Genomic DNA, 20,951 nt, shown 5'->3' with positions numbered 1-20,951 from the left:
TACTGACCTAGCTGTTTGCACAGTGCTCCTTATGGGCAATAAGTTTCATTTACTCACAAAACCCTATGCAGTGTTCCTATGACCTGTTGAGGTCAGCACTGCAGGGAAACTGAGTCTCAGAGAGGTTTAGTCACTCTGCTGCACAGGCAGAGGTCATAGAACCCAGATTCTCTGCTGCAAAAGTCCAGAGCTGTTTCCAATTTGAAAGCATGTTCTCCTCTCTTTCTCCACCCTCCAAGGAGCACAAGAATGAAGACACAGCCTGAGAAGGATCCCAAAATGATGCAACCTCCAAGAAGAATGTGAGAGTTGTTAAGTGTAAGCAGGCATGCAGACACAATGCCACGTGCATGTCCCAGGTCAGCCCATGTGACCTCATGTTCCTGCCTCTGGATGGAAACAGCAAATGTAAGCAGGCCAGTTTGTCAGTGGCAAGATCATTGCTGCAATGCGTTTTTAGTCTTGATGCCAGAGCATGTTATGGACCCCAAGTTGGGGGTTCAAGCTGAGACTCCAGGACACTGGAGGTGTTTATGATTAATTTCCTATCCTGATTGCAGAGCAAGGCCACCTGGACTTGGATCTGTGTCTAAATAACTGTACCCAAACTGGAAAATTCAAATGGTGCTAAACTCAGAATCCACTTCCCAGAGGTAGGAGTGGGTAATGGACAGGTCATTTCCAGGGCCTGATATCTTCCCCAGGGGCCCAGTCCTGCTCAGAACCACAAGGAGGAATATTTATCTCTCCCTCTTTTCTTTCCTACCTTCCATCCTTTTACATTTAATAAATACCTGAAAGATACCTACTCTACAGTGTCCTAGACCTTTGAAAGTACAGGTTTATAGAATACCAACTCTACCTTCAGGCTGTTTGCTACTCAGACAGATGGGACAATGTGTAAAAATACTGATTGCTGAGACTCCCTCTGTGATGGTTCATGGGTCAACTTGACTGGGCTACAGTTTGTGGCCAAACATTATTCTGAATGTTTCTATGAGTGTGTTTTTGGATGAGATTAACATGTCATTTAGTGGACTTTGAGGAAAGCAAATTGCCAGTCATAATGAGGGTGGGTCTCATCCAATCAGTTAATGCCTGAACAGAACAAGAATGACCCTCCTTGGGCAAGAAGGAACACTGCCCTGGATGGCCTTCTGACTTGAATTGCAACATTGGTTCCCAGAGAGGAGCTGTCAGTCCACCTTGCAAATTATGGGCATTCTAGCCTGCATAACGCACCAGCCAACTCATTATTTAAATCTCTTTCTCCACATATACACATCCTAGTGATTCTTTTTCTTTGGAATACTCTAAGTCCTCCAATGTCACACCCTGGTCCATACGTACAGCATCTCTTGCCTGGACCTTCAAGGGTCTCTGTGCTAGTATCTCCTTCCCCAGCTTCCTAGTGGCTTCCAGGGTTCTCTTACTAAAGCACAGATCTGCAGATATTGTTCTGCTTACAGTTCTTCCATGCACCTACCTTCCCCACCCCTGTCTCCCAAATCTCAGCTGTCCCTGCTCCATCATCTTCATGATTGTTCTCAGACTTTCTCATTGATGAAACCCAAAGGAGTGAAATAGACTGAGAAAGAACTAATTTTTTTTCACTTTATTATGTCACTAGATACTAAATTTGCATCTTGGGTACCATCTGGGAATGTATTCTTTCCCACGTTTGGGAGACATCCAGTTACTGAAAAAAATTAATTCTTCTTTGACATGGCCTCAGAGGCCCTTGTGCAATGATTAAGTATTTATGAAATGCTGATGATAGGCACTGAACAGTTCATCCCAGCCATGTGGAATTGTTTGTCCCTACCCCCTAAATGACACCTATATCCTGTACCTCTATTTTATGGTTTAGATATGAGCTGTCCCCTAAAGACTCATGTGTCAAAAACTTGATCCCCAGTGCAACAATGTTTAGAGGTGGGGCTTTGGGGAAGGACTGGAATCATGAGAGTTCTGACCTGATCGTGGATTAATCCATTTGTAGCTGAATGGATTACTGGGAGGTTGTGGAGGCAGGACCTAGTTGAAGGAGTGGGTCCTTGGGGCATGCTCTTGGGGATTGTGTCTTGTCCTTGGCTCCCTTTTCCTCTTTCTCTGCTCCCTTCTCTAATGAGCTGAGCAGCTTTCCTTCACCACATCCTTCTGACCTGATGTTCTTCAGCCTCATCTCAAGCCCAAAGCAATGTAGCCAGCCAACCATTGACTGAAACCACTGATACAATAAGCCAAAATAAATCCTTCCTCCTCTAAATTGTTTACTTCAGATATTTTGGTCATAGTGATAAAAAGCTGACTACTACACAGTTTCTGCCTTTCTTCTGTGTTTCCTGGAGGACTTGTTCTGACACCTTAAAATACAGCTGCCTTCTTTGAGAAACTGTCCTCCAAGTACTCTCCAGCACTTCATCCTCTCTCAATATTAGTATTTATCATTGTCACACCAAAGGTAAGTGTTTTCTCTGTGGCTAGAGCTCAAGGGTTTGGGGACATGTTTTGTTTATTGTTGGGGGCTCTCAAAGGAGTTCCCCAGTACATAGCTACCTATCTTAGCTACCTGGATTTTGCTCACAATGATAAATAAAAGAGGAACTAAGGAGCTCACTATCACTTTTTTTTTAATGGATAAAAGCTAAATTAGAGAACCTGGCTGTTGCACAAGGCCATATGGTCCTTCTGAATTAATCCAAATTAGATGGTCTCACTGGTCATACAAAGACCACTCAAGACCAGTCACGGGGTAGAAGAGCTGAGAAGTGGCTCAGTTAATTTGCTCCTTGAAGGCTGTTCTCTTTCAGGAGAAATAAGGGCAAGCTGGGTTCTACAAGCCTGTTTTTTTCTTCCTACGCTACCAATCAATGGTTCTTAGAGAGAATCCCTCTTATCCACCCACAGAATGAGGCAAGGGTATTTCAGATAAACTCTCAGATGGCCTAAGCCATAAAAATTTAGAAAATCAGAAAGATGGGACCTCAGACATTAGTTATCAGGACTAACCCTCTCATTTCACATATGGGGAAACCAAGACCCAGGGAGAAGGGACTTACTTAAGTCATTTAATTCTCACCTGAATAACCTGTAACTTTAACCTGTGGTTTGCATGACAGATATTATTGATAATTTGTGACACAATTCCCAAAGGCAAAAAAAAAAAAAAGTAACTGTTGCTGCCCACTGTTCGGCAATGTTGCTAGAACCTACAAATCCTATCCTGGAATCATGGCCCTGTAAGGCTCTGCCATTAGGATATCTTGGCACAGGACTATAATTGTGGATTCAGGAAACCCAGTCCTTGGCTAACCCAATTCTTTCCACATAATTAAAAGAGGGAGAAATGAAATGTCAAGAGGAAATATGCATTTAATTCACTTCAAAGAGCCTTGTTCATTTCTGGATTCTGGCTTTTCCCCCTCCTGCCTTAATTCCAGTCACTGTAAATTACTCCACAAAATGGTTTTGGAATAGAAAAGGCACAAGGAGGCAGAGAAGCAGTCTTTAATATTTCATCTTCTTTTACCATCATTTAGGATATTCATTCATGGTAAGGAGAAGGAAATTGCTTTTGGTCCACAGATGGGCAGAATCACTTTTAACAAAGATAGTTCTTTTTTTTTTTTTTTTTTTTTTTAAGATTTCCACCTAAAACTATCTAAAGAATGAAGATCTCTTCTGGTGATGCTTGAAATAGAAGGTATTTCTAATTCCTTTTTAATGAGAATATGAACAAAAGTATTCCAAAGCAAGGACATGAGTTACCTGGGAAAAAAGAAGAATAAGAAAGCACTGAAATGAATCTCAATTCAAGAAATATCAGTTAAATGCTTTTGTAACTTCATCATTGTCTCCTCAGGGGAAAACATATGCAAGCCTCCTATTTCAGTGAAAGGATCAGGAGCTTCTAAACCAAGAAAGGAAGAAACCGGGCGGGTTATTTACGAGTTGCATCCCTCTAGAGGTTTTAAACTACTGCGAAATAAACCGGTTCCTTACCACTCTTGGGACCAACAGCCCGCGAGCTAACGGAGCAAGCTAACCCCATCCTCTGGGGTCTGCGCAGCCGGCCTCCCCCGCCCCCTAGCGGATTCATGTGGCAGCGCATCCCCGACCCCAGCTGAAGAAAAGCCAGCCACCCGCACCGAGCGCGGCATCCCCACGCTGTCCTCGAGCATAGGCTTGGCGGCGCTCTTTGATTGCCTTCTGTTCCTATCCAACCACCAGCAAAGCTGCGGGCGAGAGTATTCCAACCAAGGCTCCTGAATCCCAGACCTCAGCGAGTGGCAAACTGGGTGCCTTCAGCTGCCCTCCCAACCTGGTCCCGGAGCTCACGCGTCTTTGAGTCCATCAGCAGCGGTGCAACTTCCCCGGGGAGTCAACTTTAGGTCAACCCGAGGACTCAGTGCAGGTAGCTGGGTCCTGAGCACGGGTGGACGGGATGGCGAGGGCTAGTGTGGACATCTGGGTTTGAGAAGAGGTAATGGGGTGCTTTGCGCTTCTGGTTCCTGGAGGCGCACAGGGTGCTGCAGGAGGGTATAAAGTGACAGCTTGGGACCAAGACGTGAAGCCCTTGATTGTCAGGGGGCCAAGACGCTTGTTGGACTCCTGAACTTTCGAGGCTACTGGGCTGAAGAGGAAAGTGTCTAGGTGTCCGCAGAAAGTGTCTAGGTCAAAGGTCTGACTGACACCGATTGGGCATCCTGGGAGATAGATTTTTAGGCAGGAATCCCCCTGGGAGGGACTGCTGGACCAGAGTTCTAGGCAGGCAGCCGTTATTGAAGTTCAGGCAGTGATGGCTGAGCGTTTTAGAAACAGGAGATCGGAGGGGGATAGACCTGAGTGAGGCTTTCCAGGCAAGTGGCTGTTTGGGATCTCTGGGAGAAGTACATGGATTACGGGTTAATAGGAGAGGGGCTGATATGGGGATCCCGCAGGAGGTGGCTGTGCTGAGGGTCCTGGGTGTGTAGTGTGTTTGGGAAGACCGCTGGGGGAGGTGACTGGATTGGATATCCCAGTCCCGGAGGGAGCAAGGAAAGTGATTGATTATAGTCCTCCTCTCTCCACCAGTGGAAAAGGCTGAACCTCTCAAGAAACTGGCACTCGGGTAGAGGATTCCCGCTCATTTGCAGTGGCTGAAAGAAGGTACATCAACGGGGATTTCTGGGGTGGCGGCTGGGCAACCCTGTGGCGGGCAGTTGTGCCCCGAGTCTCAGGTGATTTTGAATCCCCAGGAAGGGAACAATTAACGCTACAGTCCTCTCACCGTCCTGCTGGTTTGTTGCAGGGTCGGACTCCAGCAGAACAGTCCCTGCCGGACTCCAGGAGCGGAGCCCTAGGCGCTTCGCTCAGCGCTCTTGAATTGCGCTTTGGCCCCGCCCCTTAGCGCTACGCCTTAAAGGGCTCAAGGCCGGGCGTACCTAGGGCCACGGTCATGGAGGGCGCTTTCTCAGCCAACTGGAGCGCCGAGGCGGTCAACGGGAGCGCCGCGCCTCCTGGGGCCGAAGGCAACTGCACTGCCGGACCGCCGCGGCGCAACGAGGCACTGGCACGCGTGGAGGTGGCAGTGCTGTGCCTCATTCTCTTCCTGGCATTGAGCGGCAACGCGTGCGTGCTGCTGGCACTGCGCACCACGCGCCACAAGCACTCACGCCTCTTTTTCTTCATGAAACACCTGAGTATCGCTGACTTGGTGGTAGCTGTGTTCCAGGTGCTGCCGCAGCTACTGTGGGATATCACCTTCCGTTTCTATGGGCCCGACCTGTTGTGCCGTCTAGTCAAGTACCTGCAGGTGGTGGGGATGTTCGCCTCCACCTACCTGCTGCTGCTCATGTCGCTTGACCGCTGCCTGGCCATCTGTCAGCCGCTGCGGTCGCTGCGCCGGCGTACCGACCGCCTGGCGGTGCTCGCCACTTGGCTTGGCTGCCTAGTGGCCAGCGCGCCGCAGGTGCACATCTTCTCGCTGCGCGAGGTGGCTGAAGGCGTCTTTGATTGCTGGGCGGTCTTCATCCAGCCCTGGGGACCCAAGGCCTACGTCACGTGGATCACACTCGCTGTCTACATCGTGCCAGTCATCGTACTCGCTGCTTGCTACGGCCTCATCAGCTTCAAGATCTGGCAGAACTTGAGGCTCAAGACGGCTGCAGCAGCTGCAGCTCAGGCTCAGGGACCCGAGGGTTCAGCAGCGGGTAGTGAGGGTCGCGCGGCCCTGGCACGAGTCAGCAGTGTCAAGCTCATCTCCAAAGCCAAGATCCGCACGGTCAAGATGACCTTCATCATCGTGCTGGCCTTCATCGTATGCTGGACACCATTCTTCTTCGTGCAGATGTGGAGCGTCTGGGATACTAATGCACCCAAGGAAGGTAGAGCTGGGCCGAGACCTGAAGGAGGGAGCATGGCAGGGGCCAAGACATAGTCCTGCTGCCTCCCCACTTTCAAGGTTCTTGGGTCCTTCTGGGGAATAAATGGGTTTGAGTCTCCAGCATCCCATGGCCAGTTGATTTTGGCCGAGTAACCTCCCTGGGCCACTCCTTCATCTTCTGTGAAATTGAAATAATGATAAAGTGCCAACTCCTACCAGGCAAAAGGGTAGTGAAATAAGAAAATCACATGAAGTCCAGAGCACAGGCCTGGGCTAGCCATGGCTGGTCGTTACTGAGGAGGAAACTAGGTTAGGGTAATCTATCTTCCCCAGTCAGTGGTGGAGACAGATTTCCAACCTGGGCCCAAATTCAAGCTCAGGCATCTTCTACTATGGATGGTGGTCTTGAATCCATGATAAGTTTGTGAAGACAGCCTTAGGAGGTGAGCAGTTGCTCCAACCAAACTCCATGAAGGTTGGGGTCCCCTGGGGAGGTGAGGACAACTTCTGGAACCTCTCATCTAGTGGAGGTAATGCTTGCCTGGTGACATAGAGTGGTAACTCCCTCAGGGGGCACTAGGCAGGTGCAAGATTGAAGTACCCAGAATGGAGACTTCCACTTAGGGGGATGGGGAGGAGGGTGATCAGATTGGACTGGGAGGCTGCATGATTCTATATTGGAGAGCAGTCAAGCCTTGTACTTTGTAGGACAAACAAGGTTACATGACTTGACCTGTATTAGTTGGAAGTCCAGAAAGAAGTGGTTGAATGGGACTTCTGGGGAAGAGAGCTTTGGGAGACAGAGCACCCTGGGGTCTCTGTTGCTGGTGCTGGGCAGCTGTCCCCAAAGCACAGTGCTCCAGAGAGCTTCATCCTCACGGCTACTAATTTCAGTGGCTTTTTTGGGGAAAGAGCAGGAGCCCTGATCATTGGTGCCCAAAGACTTAAACCTTCTTGTAACTTGGAGGATAATGCTTGTAGGTTAAGGCCAGGGGATTTCCTTCTACCCTATCTATCCTCTAGGCAACACACTGTCCTGTTTCTGGATAAAATAATTGCTTCTCCCAACAGTCTCATATATATCCATCCTGTGAAGTTGAAATCTCAGTGCCAGCTGCCTTCATTCAGATTGATAACTTTGCTTTGGTCCCTTGCAGAAACCACAGACACCTTGTTCCTTAGGAAGCCCTCCCAGATAGTGGCCAGGACACTGGTTATTCAAAATGTATTGAGAGTCTATGGCATGGCATTTGGGGTGAGGATTGCTGTGAGGACACAGTAAAACTATTCCTGACTCCCTGGTGCAGGCACTGGGCATGCCTTGCACAGGGTTCTGGGGCCCAGAAAGGAGGAGGTACTTGTACCCTATCACATAGCAAGTAGGAGACAGAGCAGCAACTAGAGGTGGGGTTTTCTCACCAGGCCTCTTATCAGGGGCACCTGACTAGGGAGTTGGGGTACAAAACCCAGTGGTGGTTGTTTCTAAATAAGTCATCAGGGCACACCCATTTCCTTGGCAGGATTCAGACACCAGACTCAGGTCTTAAGGAACTCCAACCCCAACTGCCGAGGGAGCAAAGCTGGCACCCCTCAGAGCACATACTGGGAGATCTGGGCTCTAGTTCTTCCTCCTGCCCTACTAGCTGTGGGATATTGGGTGAGAAATCCCTTTATCCCTCTGGGCTCTTACTGTCTTGCATTTAGGATGAGAACATTTCAACATTCATTTCGTTCATTCTGCAGGTATTCTGACTCTTGGAGTCAGGATTTGTGATTTTTTTCCTTCTTTATCCTCCCACTGCCCTCCTCAAATGGCTTTGTATTATTTGACTCTTTTTAATGTGCTCTTTTTTTCTTTCTCTTCTTTTTCTTTCCTCCCTTAAGAACCAGAGTATGTGGTCAACACACATGGAGTGAAGTTTCTATCTTTTCTATGCTGCAAAAGTACATCGAAGTATTTGTTTCTCTGTCTTAAAAATGAGAGAGAGAATGAGAAAGAGTCTAAGTGTAGGCCAGAGGCCTTTGGGTCACATGTAGACTAAGGATTTCCCTGTGGGTGCGGCCCTCAGTAGAGAGCTACTAATCAAGCTCAAGGGACAGGGGAGAAGTGGACTTTTAGAATGTCCAATCCCATATCCCTTTGCTCCTTTGCCCTTATCTACAAGAAAAGGCTTCTCTTGCTCCTCCTTGGCATTCTGTACTGGATGCTAAGAAGAGAAAAAAATGTGGAACAATCCTGGGGTTGGGGACTCATGATGCTGCTGTAGTCAGAACATACCCCACCCCAGCATGTGGCCAGGAACGGTCCAGATGTGAGAGATTTCTGGGGCACAGAGGTGAGGATTTAGGTTCTAGCCACCAGCCTAGCCAAATCTTGCCTCTACCTCAGGGCTGCAAGGGTCTGAGTGGATGTGGGCTGAGCCAGGAAGAACTCAGCTTTGATTTAAATAATTGCCAGTAGGGGATGGTGTTTGCAGCCAGATGAGAGACATGGCTCAACCAAAAATATCAGCAGGTATTAAGGAAGGTTTGAAAGAGAAGCCTGCTCAGGCTACTCAAGAGATTTTGTCTGGGAGATGGAATTAACACATAGTCCCCTTTCCTCCCCAAAAGGGATAGAACTGATAAGAGATGCAAAAATATCTAGACCAGAGTTCTTTGCTTGGCTTCCCCCAGGGGAGTTAGAATTGGAAGTTCAGAGAGCCCATTGCTACAGTGGGACCTCATGCATGAAGACCTGGGGGAGAGGCTTGGGGACTGGGAGCAATGATGCTGTTGCTCTGCTCACCAGTGTGTGCCCAGTGCCTGTAACAGGGATGGACACCCATTGACGGTACAGCCAAAAATTGCTTGTCAAATAAGTGGAATAAGTGAGGAGGGGCTGCAGGAGATGGGACAGAAATGGGTGTGAAGAGCTGGACTCAGGAGGGAGAGGAACTTTCTAAGTAGCCCTTCAGAGATAGACCTGGCAACCCTGAAGCGGAAATGAGTGCTCTATCATAACAGTCAGCCAAACATCTGTTAGGGGCATAGGACCAGAAGGTGGAAATGCATGGGAGGCCTGGGTTTAAGTGCCTCCCCATCAGTAGGATGGGCTTCCCAGCCCATCTCTATTTCCGTGGACTTGTGGTCCCTCCAGCATGAGTGCCTTCCCTCCCACAGACACTCTGTCAATAATACTAGGGACAGGTGCCTTGGAGTAGCTTACTCTTTGGATAATCTAGCCATGTGGAAAGCAGGTAGGGAGAACGGTCAGAAAGAGTCAGACAGCTTCATTCTTGGCTATAAGGAGCTCTCCAGTGAGGCCCTTTGGATAAAAATTGCCTTAGATGAACCATTAATAGCCAAACTCTTGTGTGATTCAGCTGTGAGTTTTTTTCTGTCCTTGACTAAGGATAATGTTTTCCTTTAGAGTGTTCCAAGGTGACTTCCTTTTTTTTTTTTTTTTTTTAGAGAGAGAGAGAGAATTTTTAATATTTATTTTTTAGTTTTTGGCGGACACAACATCTTTGTATGTGGTGCTGAGGATCGAACCCGGGCCGCACGCATGCCAGGCGAGCGTGCCACCGCTTTGGCCACATCCCCAACCTGTGACTTCCCTTTTTTCTCTCCAAAGATATAATTAATAATGGAGGAAAAAAATCTATTGGATGAGGCTTTGTTACATATATATATTTTTTCCCATCCAATGGATATCTGAGCAGTTGGGGGAGGCGAGGAGGTAAAGCTAGGGTTATGGAGAGCCTTGGATCAGGAGACCAGCAATGGAGAGGCTGGGCTGGGTCTGGGGCCATGGGATGGCCCATCTGATTACCCTGTCATCTTGCACTGCTGGAAGCAAAGGAAGCCCCACAAGCTCACTCTTAGGGGCTGGGGCTGGAGGATTCTCACTCATACGTCACCAAACCATATATATACATAGGGTCTGCTTGCAAAAGCCCATGGCCCCTGGGAAACAGCACTTAGAAGAAACAGAGTCCCCTTGAGAGACCTGGTCTTATTGCTATCTGTGGGATTTGATGCTTGTCTTTGAAAGATCTCTGAGCTTTTGTCACCCCTGTCTGAGCAAGGGGCCTAACATCTCTCGATGTCTGTGGATTAGTCTTAGTGAAACAAGGAATTGGTTTCTTTGATAACATTAGTCACCTTTGGGTGAATGTCCACTCTGCCAGACCCTTGTGTGTCTGAACTTCACCTAAACACAGCAAGGTAAGGGGACATCATGCCCTTTCTGAGATGAAGAAACTGAAGTTCAGAGAGGCAGGACCCACTCAGGGTCACTGTTAAGTAAGTAGTGGAGTTTGGATTTGAACCTGATTTTCTCACGCTATAGACTGACAGATCCCACTTCCCCTCCTTCCCTAACTGAGCATTTTCCCAAGGAAGGTCCACTGCCCTTCACATCTGCATCTCCTGGGGCATTTATTAAAAAGCTGATTCTTGGGGTGGAGGTGGAGCCCAGCATTTTTTTTTTTTCTGGCTTCATTGTCCTGACATCTTGGATGCACACACCCTTACCAGCTACACATCTGCTAATGACATGACCCTGTCAGTACTCTGGGTTCAATGTCACGTCCCTGTGCTCCTCCTTATATCCATTGACTCTATCACCTTAGCTTCTCCACATGTCTTCTATTGCTACTTTGCTTCTTTTTCCATTTAAAGCATGATTTTCAACTTTGGCACTATTGACAGAGTGGGCCAAGTAATCTTTATTTTGTGTGTTGGGATTGGGGAGCCTGTCTTATGCTTTGAAAGATGTTTAGCAGGACCCCCCACTTTCTGCCAGGCTGGTGTCACTCTGTATTCCAAGGTATATCTAGGTGGAGCAATAGCACTGGACCTGGGAGAGGCTGGTCCTGCCCACAGCTCAATTTTCTGGGGTTAAGTATCTGGCTTAAGTGGGGGAGGGTGGATTGTGCTGTGGCATAGTACCTTGCACATAGTAGGTGCTCTGTAAGATGCCTGCTTTTTAAAAAAAAGATAAATGCATTTTTAATAAGTATCAGGGTCTTGGGGGACATCAGTGCCTTTGAGGGATGGGTATTGTTTTGAGCACTGATGTAGTAGCATCTTAGGAAAGGAGGTGCAGTGCAGTTGGGGGTGCTGGCCAGTCCTGTAACTCAGGAACACAAGGGTTAAGAGGTAAAGAGAAAGGAATAGAATGTCTTATCTAAGGGAGCTTCCAGCTCTGAGTTTGGAAGTACTCCTGGTTGGGTCTTTGCGTGAGGGTGGGGAGAGCGGTGCAACCAGGTTATCTTTAGGGTCCCTGTACCTGTGCTCCTGGTCTCTACTTGAACTTCCTTTTGTGCTGGGGGAGGGGGTTGCTGGTGCATCCTGCCCTCTTGCTGGATACTTCTGTGTATCATGGACCTGTGCCCTCCCTGATCCATGCCTCACACCTGAATGGCCACACTTACTTATTCTGTTTCTCTCCCTTTCTCTCCTCTTGACCTTGATATCTAAGGGTGAACTTAATTTTCCTAGAGGGAATTGCATTTGAATCCAGTCACCCTGTTAGGAGGCTGTGCCCTGTTGTCAAGCAGAAAAATTGTCCTTTTGCCTTTCCAACGTGCTAGTGGCTGTGGCTGCTTTATCAGGACTTCCTGTCTGCTAATTTCATGCTTCAATTCAATTCAGTCCCTTATTGAACTCTTCCTGTTTTCCAATCTCTACTAGCAGCCAGGGGCAGAGCCACAAATGGGACATAGTCCCCATCCAAGGAGTATAAACAAAAATAATGGCGATGTGATAGGATAATGGTGTACTTATTTATCAAGTGGTGTGAATATTAGTTAATTCTTTCTCCCACAGGAAGAAAAAAATTGGGAAGGTTTTAGGGAGGAAGTAACATTTGAAAAGGGGGTTTGAAGGATAAGTAGGAGCTTGTTAAGCAAAAAAGCAGGTGTATTCTCTTTTGAGACCCTTGGACGATTATTATCTGCCCCTTGTTCCCTACTCCATATAATTTTAGCCAGTTGGAAAGATGTTTCTCAAGCTTTAATTGCACACAAATCACTGAAGGAACTTGTTAAAATACTGATCTGATTCAGTAGGTATATAGTGGAGCCCTAAGAGTCTGCATTTGGGGCAAGTATACAGGTGATGCCTATGTGATGCCCATGTAGCTGGCACACTGAACTCTCTTTGAGTAGCAAGGCTTTAATCTAGTATCTCTTTGACCAAAACCCACCGTTTACCTTTCTACGTGTGACCTACAGTGGATGTTCTTCAAAGGATGAGAATGGCCTGCCTAGTCATTTGCAAGAAACATCTGGCCTTTCTTCTTCCAAAATGTGATTATTCCCCGGCCCAACCAGGGAGTCCAACACGTTCACCAGTTTTAACCAGTGCCATAAAAGAAGACCATTTGAAACTCTATAGCCTCTAAATTTGGCTCTTCACCCCAACCCTGCAGTACCTAGCTTGGCCACACGTCTGGGATTTTTTAGAAAAATCACAGTCGTAAAATTGTGTTCTTTCCAAAGAAGGTATACTGTAATATATATTGGAACTTGATCTTTACATAAGCATACATTTCAAAACCATTTTTTAAAGGCTTTCTATATCCTGGCCGCCAAAGGCCCACATAGTCCCTATAGGAATAACACATTGGACACCCCAAATCATGATAGGCCAAGTGGAGATCTTGCATCAAGTGATTGGTTTCCCTCTTGGGGGCCTCTTATAAAGCTGACAGCTCAGCTGTCTTCCTTTGATCTGCATATGGAGCGTCTTAGTCGCCTCAGGAACAGCATAACCCAGAAAGGCGGTGGCCAGCTGCCCGGCAGCTGCTCTGGGCTAATTTGGGCCTTTGGTGCTGGGGCGGAGGGAGTGCCGGGAAGTGCGAACAGGGGAGTTCTTGGGACATGAGTAAAGCCAGGCTGGTGAGGATGGAATGCCTGGAGCTTACCATCTTTCAGCAGCCTCTGCCTCCCACCCTGCATGAATCATGGTGCTGAGCAGAAATACCGAGTGGATTCTCCTCTCCAGGGGGCAAAATTGCCCAGCCAGTGACATTTGCTTTTGATGCTTGGCTCATTGGCACATAGGAGCTCCCACCTTTACTCATAGTCCTGCACCTGCCAGCCCCTCTCCCAAAGGCTGCAACCCCCATTTGACACTGTTCTGGGTGTATATTCCCCTAACCTACAACCAGTCTGTGAATCCTCTGAAGCAGGGACTTGATGGACCTAGGAAGGCCCTAGAGCCAGCTCAGTCCCTGGCATTAGAGGAACCGAATAAAAGGATGGACAAATGTTTGACCTCTTCCTTCCCCCAAAATGCCCTGGGCATGAGGCCAGCATCTCCAGGATAGGCTGGGGGGACTGGTACCTCCCTCCCTTTCCCTGCCAGGATCAGGGACAGCAGATTGGCAGCTTGGGCATGTTTGCAGCTTGGTCATAGGGGAAGGTGTCAGTTTTATGGTGGACGAGTGGAACAGACGTGGTTTTAGAGCTGGCTCTGAAATCCTGCTTTTGCCCATGGTTGTAGCAATTCTGCCTTTGGGATTTCTTTCTTCTTCTTCTTCATTTTTTTGAAGCACATTCATGTATATATTTATATTTCATTTGATGATATTGCACATTTCTACAAGTATTTTATACATATAGGTATAATGGAAAGAGCAAAAGGTATTTTGTCAGAATTAACTGAGGGTTTTTCATCATGTTTGTCATGTGATCACTTTAATATCTTGGGTGAATCACATACTCACACAAATGTAAACTTTCCATATTGTTTAAAAATGTAATTGGCATAGAATTTGATCAAATATGGATATGTTTTCACTTTATATTTTATAATATATTTGTTTGCTAATGCTGGTCGCATGAGTTTTTCCAGAGGATTTTTTGTTTGTTTGTTTTGTCATATCCTCCAGTACCAGAACTTTGAGGTTTTCATTGTTTTTTTTTTTAATATTTATTTTTTAGTGTTAGGTAGACACAATATCTTTATTTTATTTTTATGTGCTGAGGATCAGACTCCGTGCTTCACACGTGCTAGGCGAGCGTGCTACCACTTGAGCCACAATCCCAGCCACTTTCTTTGTTGTTTTTAATTTTTTTTTTTTTTTGAGAAGTGCTAAAGAAAAAGGGGCTAAGGACAGTTCTTTAATTTGACCTATGATCAAAGTCCCTGATTAAGTTTATTCTATCTCTTAACCACTAATCATCATCATCATTATCATCAGTAGAATAAACATCTTGCCATTCATAAAGTCCTTTTACACAATCTTTTTAAGATATTTCCATTTTCTCAATATTCTTGTGTGACCTCCATTCTACCGATAAGGAAACTAATGCTGACCCAGTTGATGTGGCTCAGAGAGTAAAAAGGGGGAAGGGAGATTTAGGACCCAAGGGAATTCTGTGTTCCAGGCTCCTCCAACCCACTCAAGTCAGTGTTCACTGGGCCCTGCAGCTCCTGTGAGTGACCTCCTGTCCTCTCCCCAGGTAACCTACAGTAATTCACTTGATTGAACAGTCATTGCATGGGGCAGCTTCTTCTTGCCAAAGTTAAAGCCTGGAACAGGAGCAGAACACTCCATTAACATTGGCAACTAGCTCTCTGACAGCTGGAGAGAGTGAGTGACTGGAGTCCTAAAGGGGTAGAACACCACAGCATCCACTGCTGACCTGCTAGACACAACTTCCAGGCAGTGTCTAATTCACCTTTTCAATCAGTTCTCCATGAGCATTACCCAGCAGGTGGATGCATTTTGAAAGAAAACAATGAACTCTGCTAAAGATCTCAGCAGGGAAGAACACCAGGAGGGTGGCAGAGCCCTGGAACTTCTAGCTGGAATGTGGTAAACAGAAAGCAAAAAGGACTATTAAGATAGCAACTTCTATGGCTCAGCGGTAGAGCGCTCGCCTCACACATGAAAGGTCCTGGGTTTGATCCTCAGCACCACATAAAAATAAATAAATAATAAATAAAAAGTTATTGTGTACACCTACAAAAAATAAATATATATATATATTTTAAAAAAAGATAGCAACTTCTCTCAGCTGGAATGTCCAGGCCAACCAGGGAGTTAAAGCCGATCTCAGCACTTCTCCACTGATGCAGGACCGGCAAGCTGCAGGGCCAGGTGAGATACTTTCAGTACTCCTTCATGGAGCCCAGACATCTCCCCTGCACTCTCTGCAAATGGCCCATCTTTCGGCCTGTTTAAACCTATCAGAAAATTCAAGCTAGCTGAAAAGGGCAGATCCACCCTAAGGCTTGTGTTGGTGGTGGGGCCTTTTGAGCCAGTGTGAGAATCTTCATATAAACTGACCTTCTTAGCCAGGAAGTCTGGCTTAAGAGCCACAATGCACAGACACCACCATATGTCAGTGATGTTTCCAGATGCTCAGCCAGGGGGTCCTATGTTCTATACCCAACTTGGGGCCTGCTGTTCATATTCCAAGACACACTCCAGCTGTGGGAGTGGAGTCTCCTCTTCGTCTTTTACATGGTGCTAACCATTACCAATGAGAAAGAACAGAGTATTTATTGAGCACTTACACATCACTGTAGTAGCAATGACTATACCTAGACTCTGCTGTTTGTGGTTAACAAGTACCAGAAATCCCCAGCCCCACTTGATTTCTGTTAGCTTTTCATTGCTGTGACCAAAATACCTGACAAGAACAATTTAGAGAAGGCTCCAGAGGTTTAGTCCATGGTTGGCGGAGTCCATTGCCCTTGGCCCAACATGATGCAGAACATCAGGCAGAAAGGCATGATGGAGGAATGTGGCTCCATACATGGTAGCCAGGAAGAAGAGAGGAAAGAGGTCCTCAGGGATGGTATATTCTTCTAGGGCATACCTCCAGGGACCCACCTCCTCCAACCATGCCCCACCTGCCTATAGTGACTACATTCAAATGGACTGATTAGGTTACAGCTCTCACATCTAATCATTTCACTTCTGAATATTCCTGCACTCACAGGAGCTTTGGGGGACACCTTTCGTCCAAACCAAAACAGAATCCCATCTAAGTGAGCCTTGAAATAATTCTGTGAAGAAGATTTTGATTTTTCCCATTTCTCAGGTTGGAGGAACTCAGGTCAAGAGAGGTTAGATGACTTGCTCAAGAACACACAGCTACCAAGTGGTAAAGCTGGGACTCCTGATCACTCACTGGATTCAACATCTCCCTCAGCAAATTCTAAACCATCTTTCTGGTTTCTTCTTCCCCTGCCTCTCATTCCCCTGAAAGTCCCAGGTTGTTGCTAGACCATGGGCTTTTACTCCTGCTGCTCTCTTCCATTGGAGCAGCCTCCCTAGTTCTTCTTGTCTATCACCATATAGCTCTCCTCCTGGCCAATGGGGAGACTACAAATTCTACCCTCTTTGCACTCATGTCTTTGGATGATTAAGATCTTGCCAGTTTTAAAAAATCCAAATGTGCCTGTTAGTGTTAGTAACTTGACATAAGTAGATTCATTCAACTTAGCAATGGTTGTTCATCCCTTGGGGAGCCTGTACCAGCCAGGCTAGTTCAAGTCTGTGGACGCCAGGTGGGAGCAGAGATTCTGGCCTTGAACCAGACATCTCCCGTCTAAGCTGGCTGCTTGAAGACAGAAAGGCTTATGTGACTAGATATAATTAATTACTTACTTTTTCTTGCTGTTGTTTTTCTTTTTTTGAAAAATAGGATAGCCGAGTGTGGTGGCACATGCCTGTAGTCTTAGTGACTCAGGAGGATTGTAAGTTCAAGTTGCCTTGGCAACTCAAAAATAAAAAGGGGCTGGGGATATAGCTCAGTGTTCAAGGGTCCTTGGATTTAATACCTGTACCAAAAAAAAATTTTAAAGAATATAAAAGTTAGAAGGTGTAAATGTAAAGAGTGAGGCAAATAGATTAAATAAATAGACAAGATTATAGGTTGAGGATCCCTTATCTGAAATGCTTTGAACCAGAAGTATTTCAGATTTTGTATATATATTTGTATTTGGGAAGGGGTGGGCTTTGGAATATTTGCATATCTATTATCTATCTATTCTTCCTATCTATCTATCCATCTATCTATCTATCTATCTATCTATCTATCTATCTATCTATCTATCATGTAACATCTTGAGGAATGTTTTAGTCAGCTTTTTTGCCACTGTGAGCAGAAGACCAGACAAGAACAATTAGAGGAGGAAAAGTTTACTTGGTTCACAGTTTCAGAGGTCTCAGTCCATAGACAGCGGCTGACTCCACAGCTCTGGAACCAGGGTAAAGCAGAACATCATGGTAGCAGAGTATGGCAGAGGAAAGCAGCTCAGGGCATGGCAATAGGAAGCAGACATTGCAGACCAGGGACAAAATATAAATCCCAAAGGCATGCCCCCAGTGATACCTCCTCCAGCCACACCCTGCCTGCCTACAGTTGACCTCAGTTAATTAATCCCTATCAGTGGATTAATGCACTGAGGAGGTTAAGGCTCTCATAACCCAATCATTTTACCTCCAAACTTTCTTGCATTGTTTCAGACATGGGCTTTCGAGGGATATCTCATATGTAAACCATAACCGGGAAGAGACTCAAGCCTAAACATGAAGTTCATTTGTTTCATTTACAACTTATACAGATAGACATAAGGCCATTTCATAGGACAGCTTTAGTGCAGCTGTGTTTTGACTGTGATCTGTCATATGAGGTCCGATGTGGAATTTTCTATTTGTGACATTGTATCAGGTTCAGAAAGTTTCTGATTTTGGAGCATTTGGGATTTTTCTTTTCCTACTAGGTACGCCTCACTTGTATCATATAAAGTAAAATTTGGAGGCTTTTCCTTCCAGGTGTGAACTTCATTACTTATATTTCCTTCCGTCCCACTTCATCCCCTTATTCTTCCTTTGGTGGCTAACAGTTTATTTTTTGATGCCTTTTAAACACTTTGACTGTTATATGTTTATTTTGCTTCTTTTATGATTTCTAATATATTCTATTTCTAGTCTTGTGGGTGATTTTTAATTTAATTTAATTTAAAATATTTTACCAGACATTCTAAACTTAATTTCATCTTCTAAACCATCCAAAACAAAAGCACGTTCTTAAAAAATTCTTTTATAAAAACCAAGGAATTCAGTGAAAGTGGCATTTTTCCCCCTTTGTCTTTTCCTCTTTTCTATTCTTTTTGTTATAAAGATTAGATTCCTTTATTTTCTAAAAATCTTGTTTTGCAACATATTTGGTTTTTGTCCATTGTAGTGTGTTTTCATTCCAACAGGTGCACCAATTAATCAGTCCTTAAACTTGGGTGTATATCAGAACCACTCAGAGGGCTTCTTAAAACAAATTTCTCCAGAGGGCCTGATTGGGTGGTTCTGGAATTGTGTCTTAGAACTTGCATTTCCAACAAACTCTCAGGAGCTGCTGCTGCTTTGGGGGCCCAACTTTGAGAACTACTCCCTTGGATGTGTCTTAGAAGGACCACTGCCCTTCTCCTTTTGGTGCTTGGAGACTAAAAAAACTCCGTGTGAAGAATTTTTCCCTGGATATAACTCTTAAATTCTAGAGTTATTTCTGGAAGATTTTTCAGAAAAGACAAAAGACTGGTGGATTCCTCAGACTTATTTTGATAATCTTCACTCATAAACATATGACTGTGAAAGGAATTCTCGATTATGTTGTTGTATTGTTTTTTCTCATGGGGTCTGGCCTCATCTGATGGCTAAAGTCTGCTGTTTATCAGATTTAAGACCATCTAAAGAAACTTAGATGTGCTGGTCACCTTTTTGTCATTTATGATCAAAATATTGGACAAGAACAACTTAGAGGAGGAAAAGTTTGCTTAGGGCTCCCAGTTTTAAAGGTTCAGTCCATGGTGAGCCAACTCCATTGCTCTTAGCCTGAGATCAGGCAGGGGTAATATCATGATGGAAGGGTATGGTAGAGGAAAACTGTTCAGCTAGAAGAGAGACAGAGACAGAGACAGAGAGACACACAGATACATACCAGGGACAAAATATAACCCCCAAAGGCAGCACTACCGCCCGTGACCAACTTCTTTCTGCTTCCTACACTTAATGCCCAGCTAATTCATTCACATTATTAACCATATAATGGGTTAATCCACTGATAAGGTTACAGCTCTCATAATCTAATAATTTCACTTCTGTATGTTCCTACATTAACACAAGAGCTTTTGGGGGACACCTCATATATAAACCATAATAGCTAGATTTTTTTCTCCTCTGATTGAAAGTACCTAGGATTAAAATTTTTCCTTTCCCATTTCATTTTTGTTTTGAGTGTGTGTTTCCTCAGTGCTGAGCCTGATGCCTGGCACACTGTCATGATAGCAGCCACCATTTATTGGGCACACTCTAATCTAATCCTTGCCACCTTCCAGGAGACATGGGTATTCACATTATCCCTGTTTAAAGATTAGGAAATCAAAGCTTCTTGGGGGAACTAAAGTGATTTGTCACTGCTGGGACTACAATGCAAACTAGGGCTGGCAGCTTCTGGACTTTGCTCTTTGACCTTCTAAGTAGTAGGGACTCAATACTTGCTGGGTGAGTGATGAATGATCAGGTAGTTGCTGTGTGTACTGTTCCTGCCAATGGAGGCATGCAGCAGGTAAGCTTTGGATAAGAGAAAGGGGGAGACTGTTCCAGGGGTGGAGTGAGCCTGGGGGGATTGGAAAGCATTCCCTGAGCAAGTTTCAGAAGGAAGACATTCATTGCTTCCTTAGTGCTCTGCCTTGTGATGTTGGTGGTGGTACCTGGAAAAGGCTGTTGCTAGGAAACAATGGATAAATCAGATGGTGCAGGAAGGCTCCCACAGTGATGCCCTGTTTGCCTCTTCCCACACCCACAGCCTCGGCCTTCATCATCGCCATGCTCCTGGCCAGCCTCAACAGCTGCTGCAACCCCTGGATCTACATGCTCTTCACGGGCCATCTCTTCCATGAACTGGTACAGCGCTTCCTCTGCTGCTCCTCCAGCCATCTGAAGGGTAGCCGCCCAGGAGAGACTAGCGTCAGCAAAAAGAGCAACTCCTCCACATTTGTCTTGAGCCGACGCAGCTCCAGCCAGAGGAGCTGCTCCCAGCCATCAACAGCGTGACCCACTGGTCTGGGTCAAAGCCACCTGGGTTGTGCTGACACAGTCTACCCCTTGGTGGCCCATGTACATGTATGTATCAGGTACTGATCAGCTCGTGTCCCTCTATACCTTGGGGTAGCTTGAGGGTGATGGGGGACTGGTGTGGGGTGGGGAAGAGGTTTCTGTGGTGGAAGATGATAGGGTGACTCCTCCATCAGATAGTCACCCTGAGCTCCCACAGGTACTTCTGTTACCCTGATCCCATGGCTATTCTCTGCAGTGGGTGGTACTTTTCTCCCCTGGACCTCTCCAGCATCTTTTTACTCCTTTATTATGGGTTCTTATGAAAGGTAATAAGTATGGGGTTAGTGACCAACTTGATCAGGACACCTGGTGTTCTGGGCTTGGTATATGTAGTGGGGGTGGGACTTCAGATGGTGAGGGTGGTGCTAACTTCCTCCTGACCTCAGAGAGAGTGTTTTTGCCTTTGAGTGGACAAATCTTAACATTCTTGGGACCAGCTGTCAGGAGATTGCCCTTGGAGGA

General features: G+C 46.0%; 1 protein-coding gene across 1 annotated transcript; it reads left to right on the top strand.

Annotated features, from left to right (window-relative positions):
* The first annotated feature begins 5,440 nt into the window (after nucleotides 1–5,440).
* Oxtr (oxytocin receptor) lies at nucleotides 5,441–20,426 on the top strand. Its single transcript, XM_027931978.2, has 2 exons — nucleotides 5,441–6,368; nucleotides 20,179–20,426. The coding sequence occupies exons 1-2, from the start codon at nucleotides 5,441–5,443 to the stop codon at nucleotides 20,424–20,426; spliced, it is 1,176 nt and encodes a 391-aa protein (XP_027787779.1).
* Nucleotides 20,427–20,951: the final 525 nt, after the last annotated feature.

The sequence above is a fragment of the Marmota flaviventris genome, chromosome 20, assembly GCF_047511675.1.
Source record: "Marmota flaviventris isolate mMarFla1 chromosome 20, mMarFla1.hap1, whole genome shotgun sequence".
NCBI lineage: Eukaryota > Metazoa > Chordata > Mammalia > Rodentia > Sciuridae > Marmota > Marmota flaviventris.
The sequence above is the reverse complement of the archived record's forward strand: the minus strand, read 5'-3'. Positions and strand labels throughout refer to the sequence as shown.

Excerpts from the sequence above, each read along its gene's own strand:
- Oxtr (XM_027931978.2), top strand. The coding sequence starts at position 5,441 with ATGGAGGGCGCTTTCTCAGCCAACTGGAGCGCCGAGGCGGTCAACGGG. Across the intron at positions 6,369-20,178 it reads TACTAATGCACCCAAGGAAG|CCTCGGCCTTCATCATCGCC; the intron begins GTAGAGCTGGGC and ends CCACACCCACAG.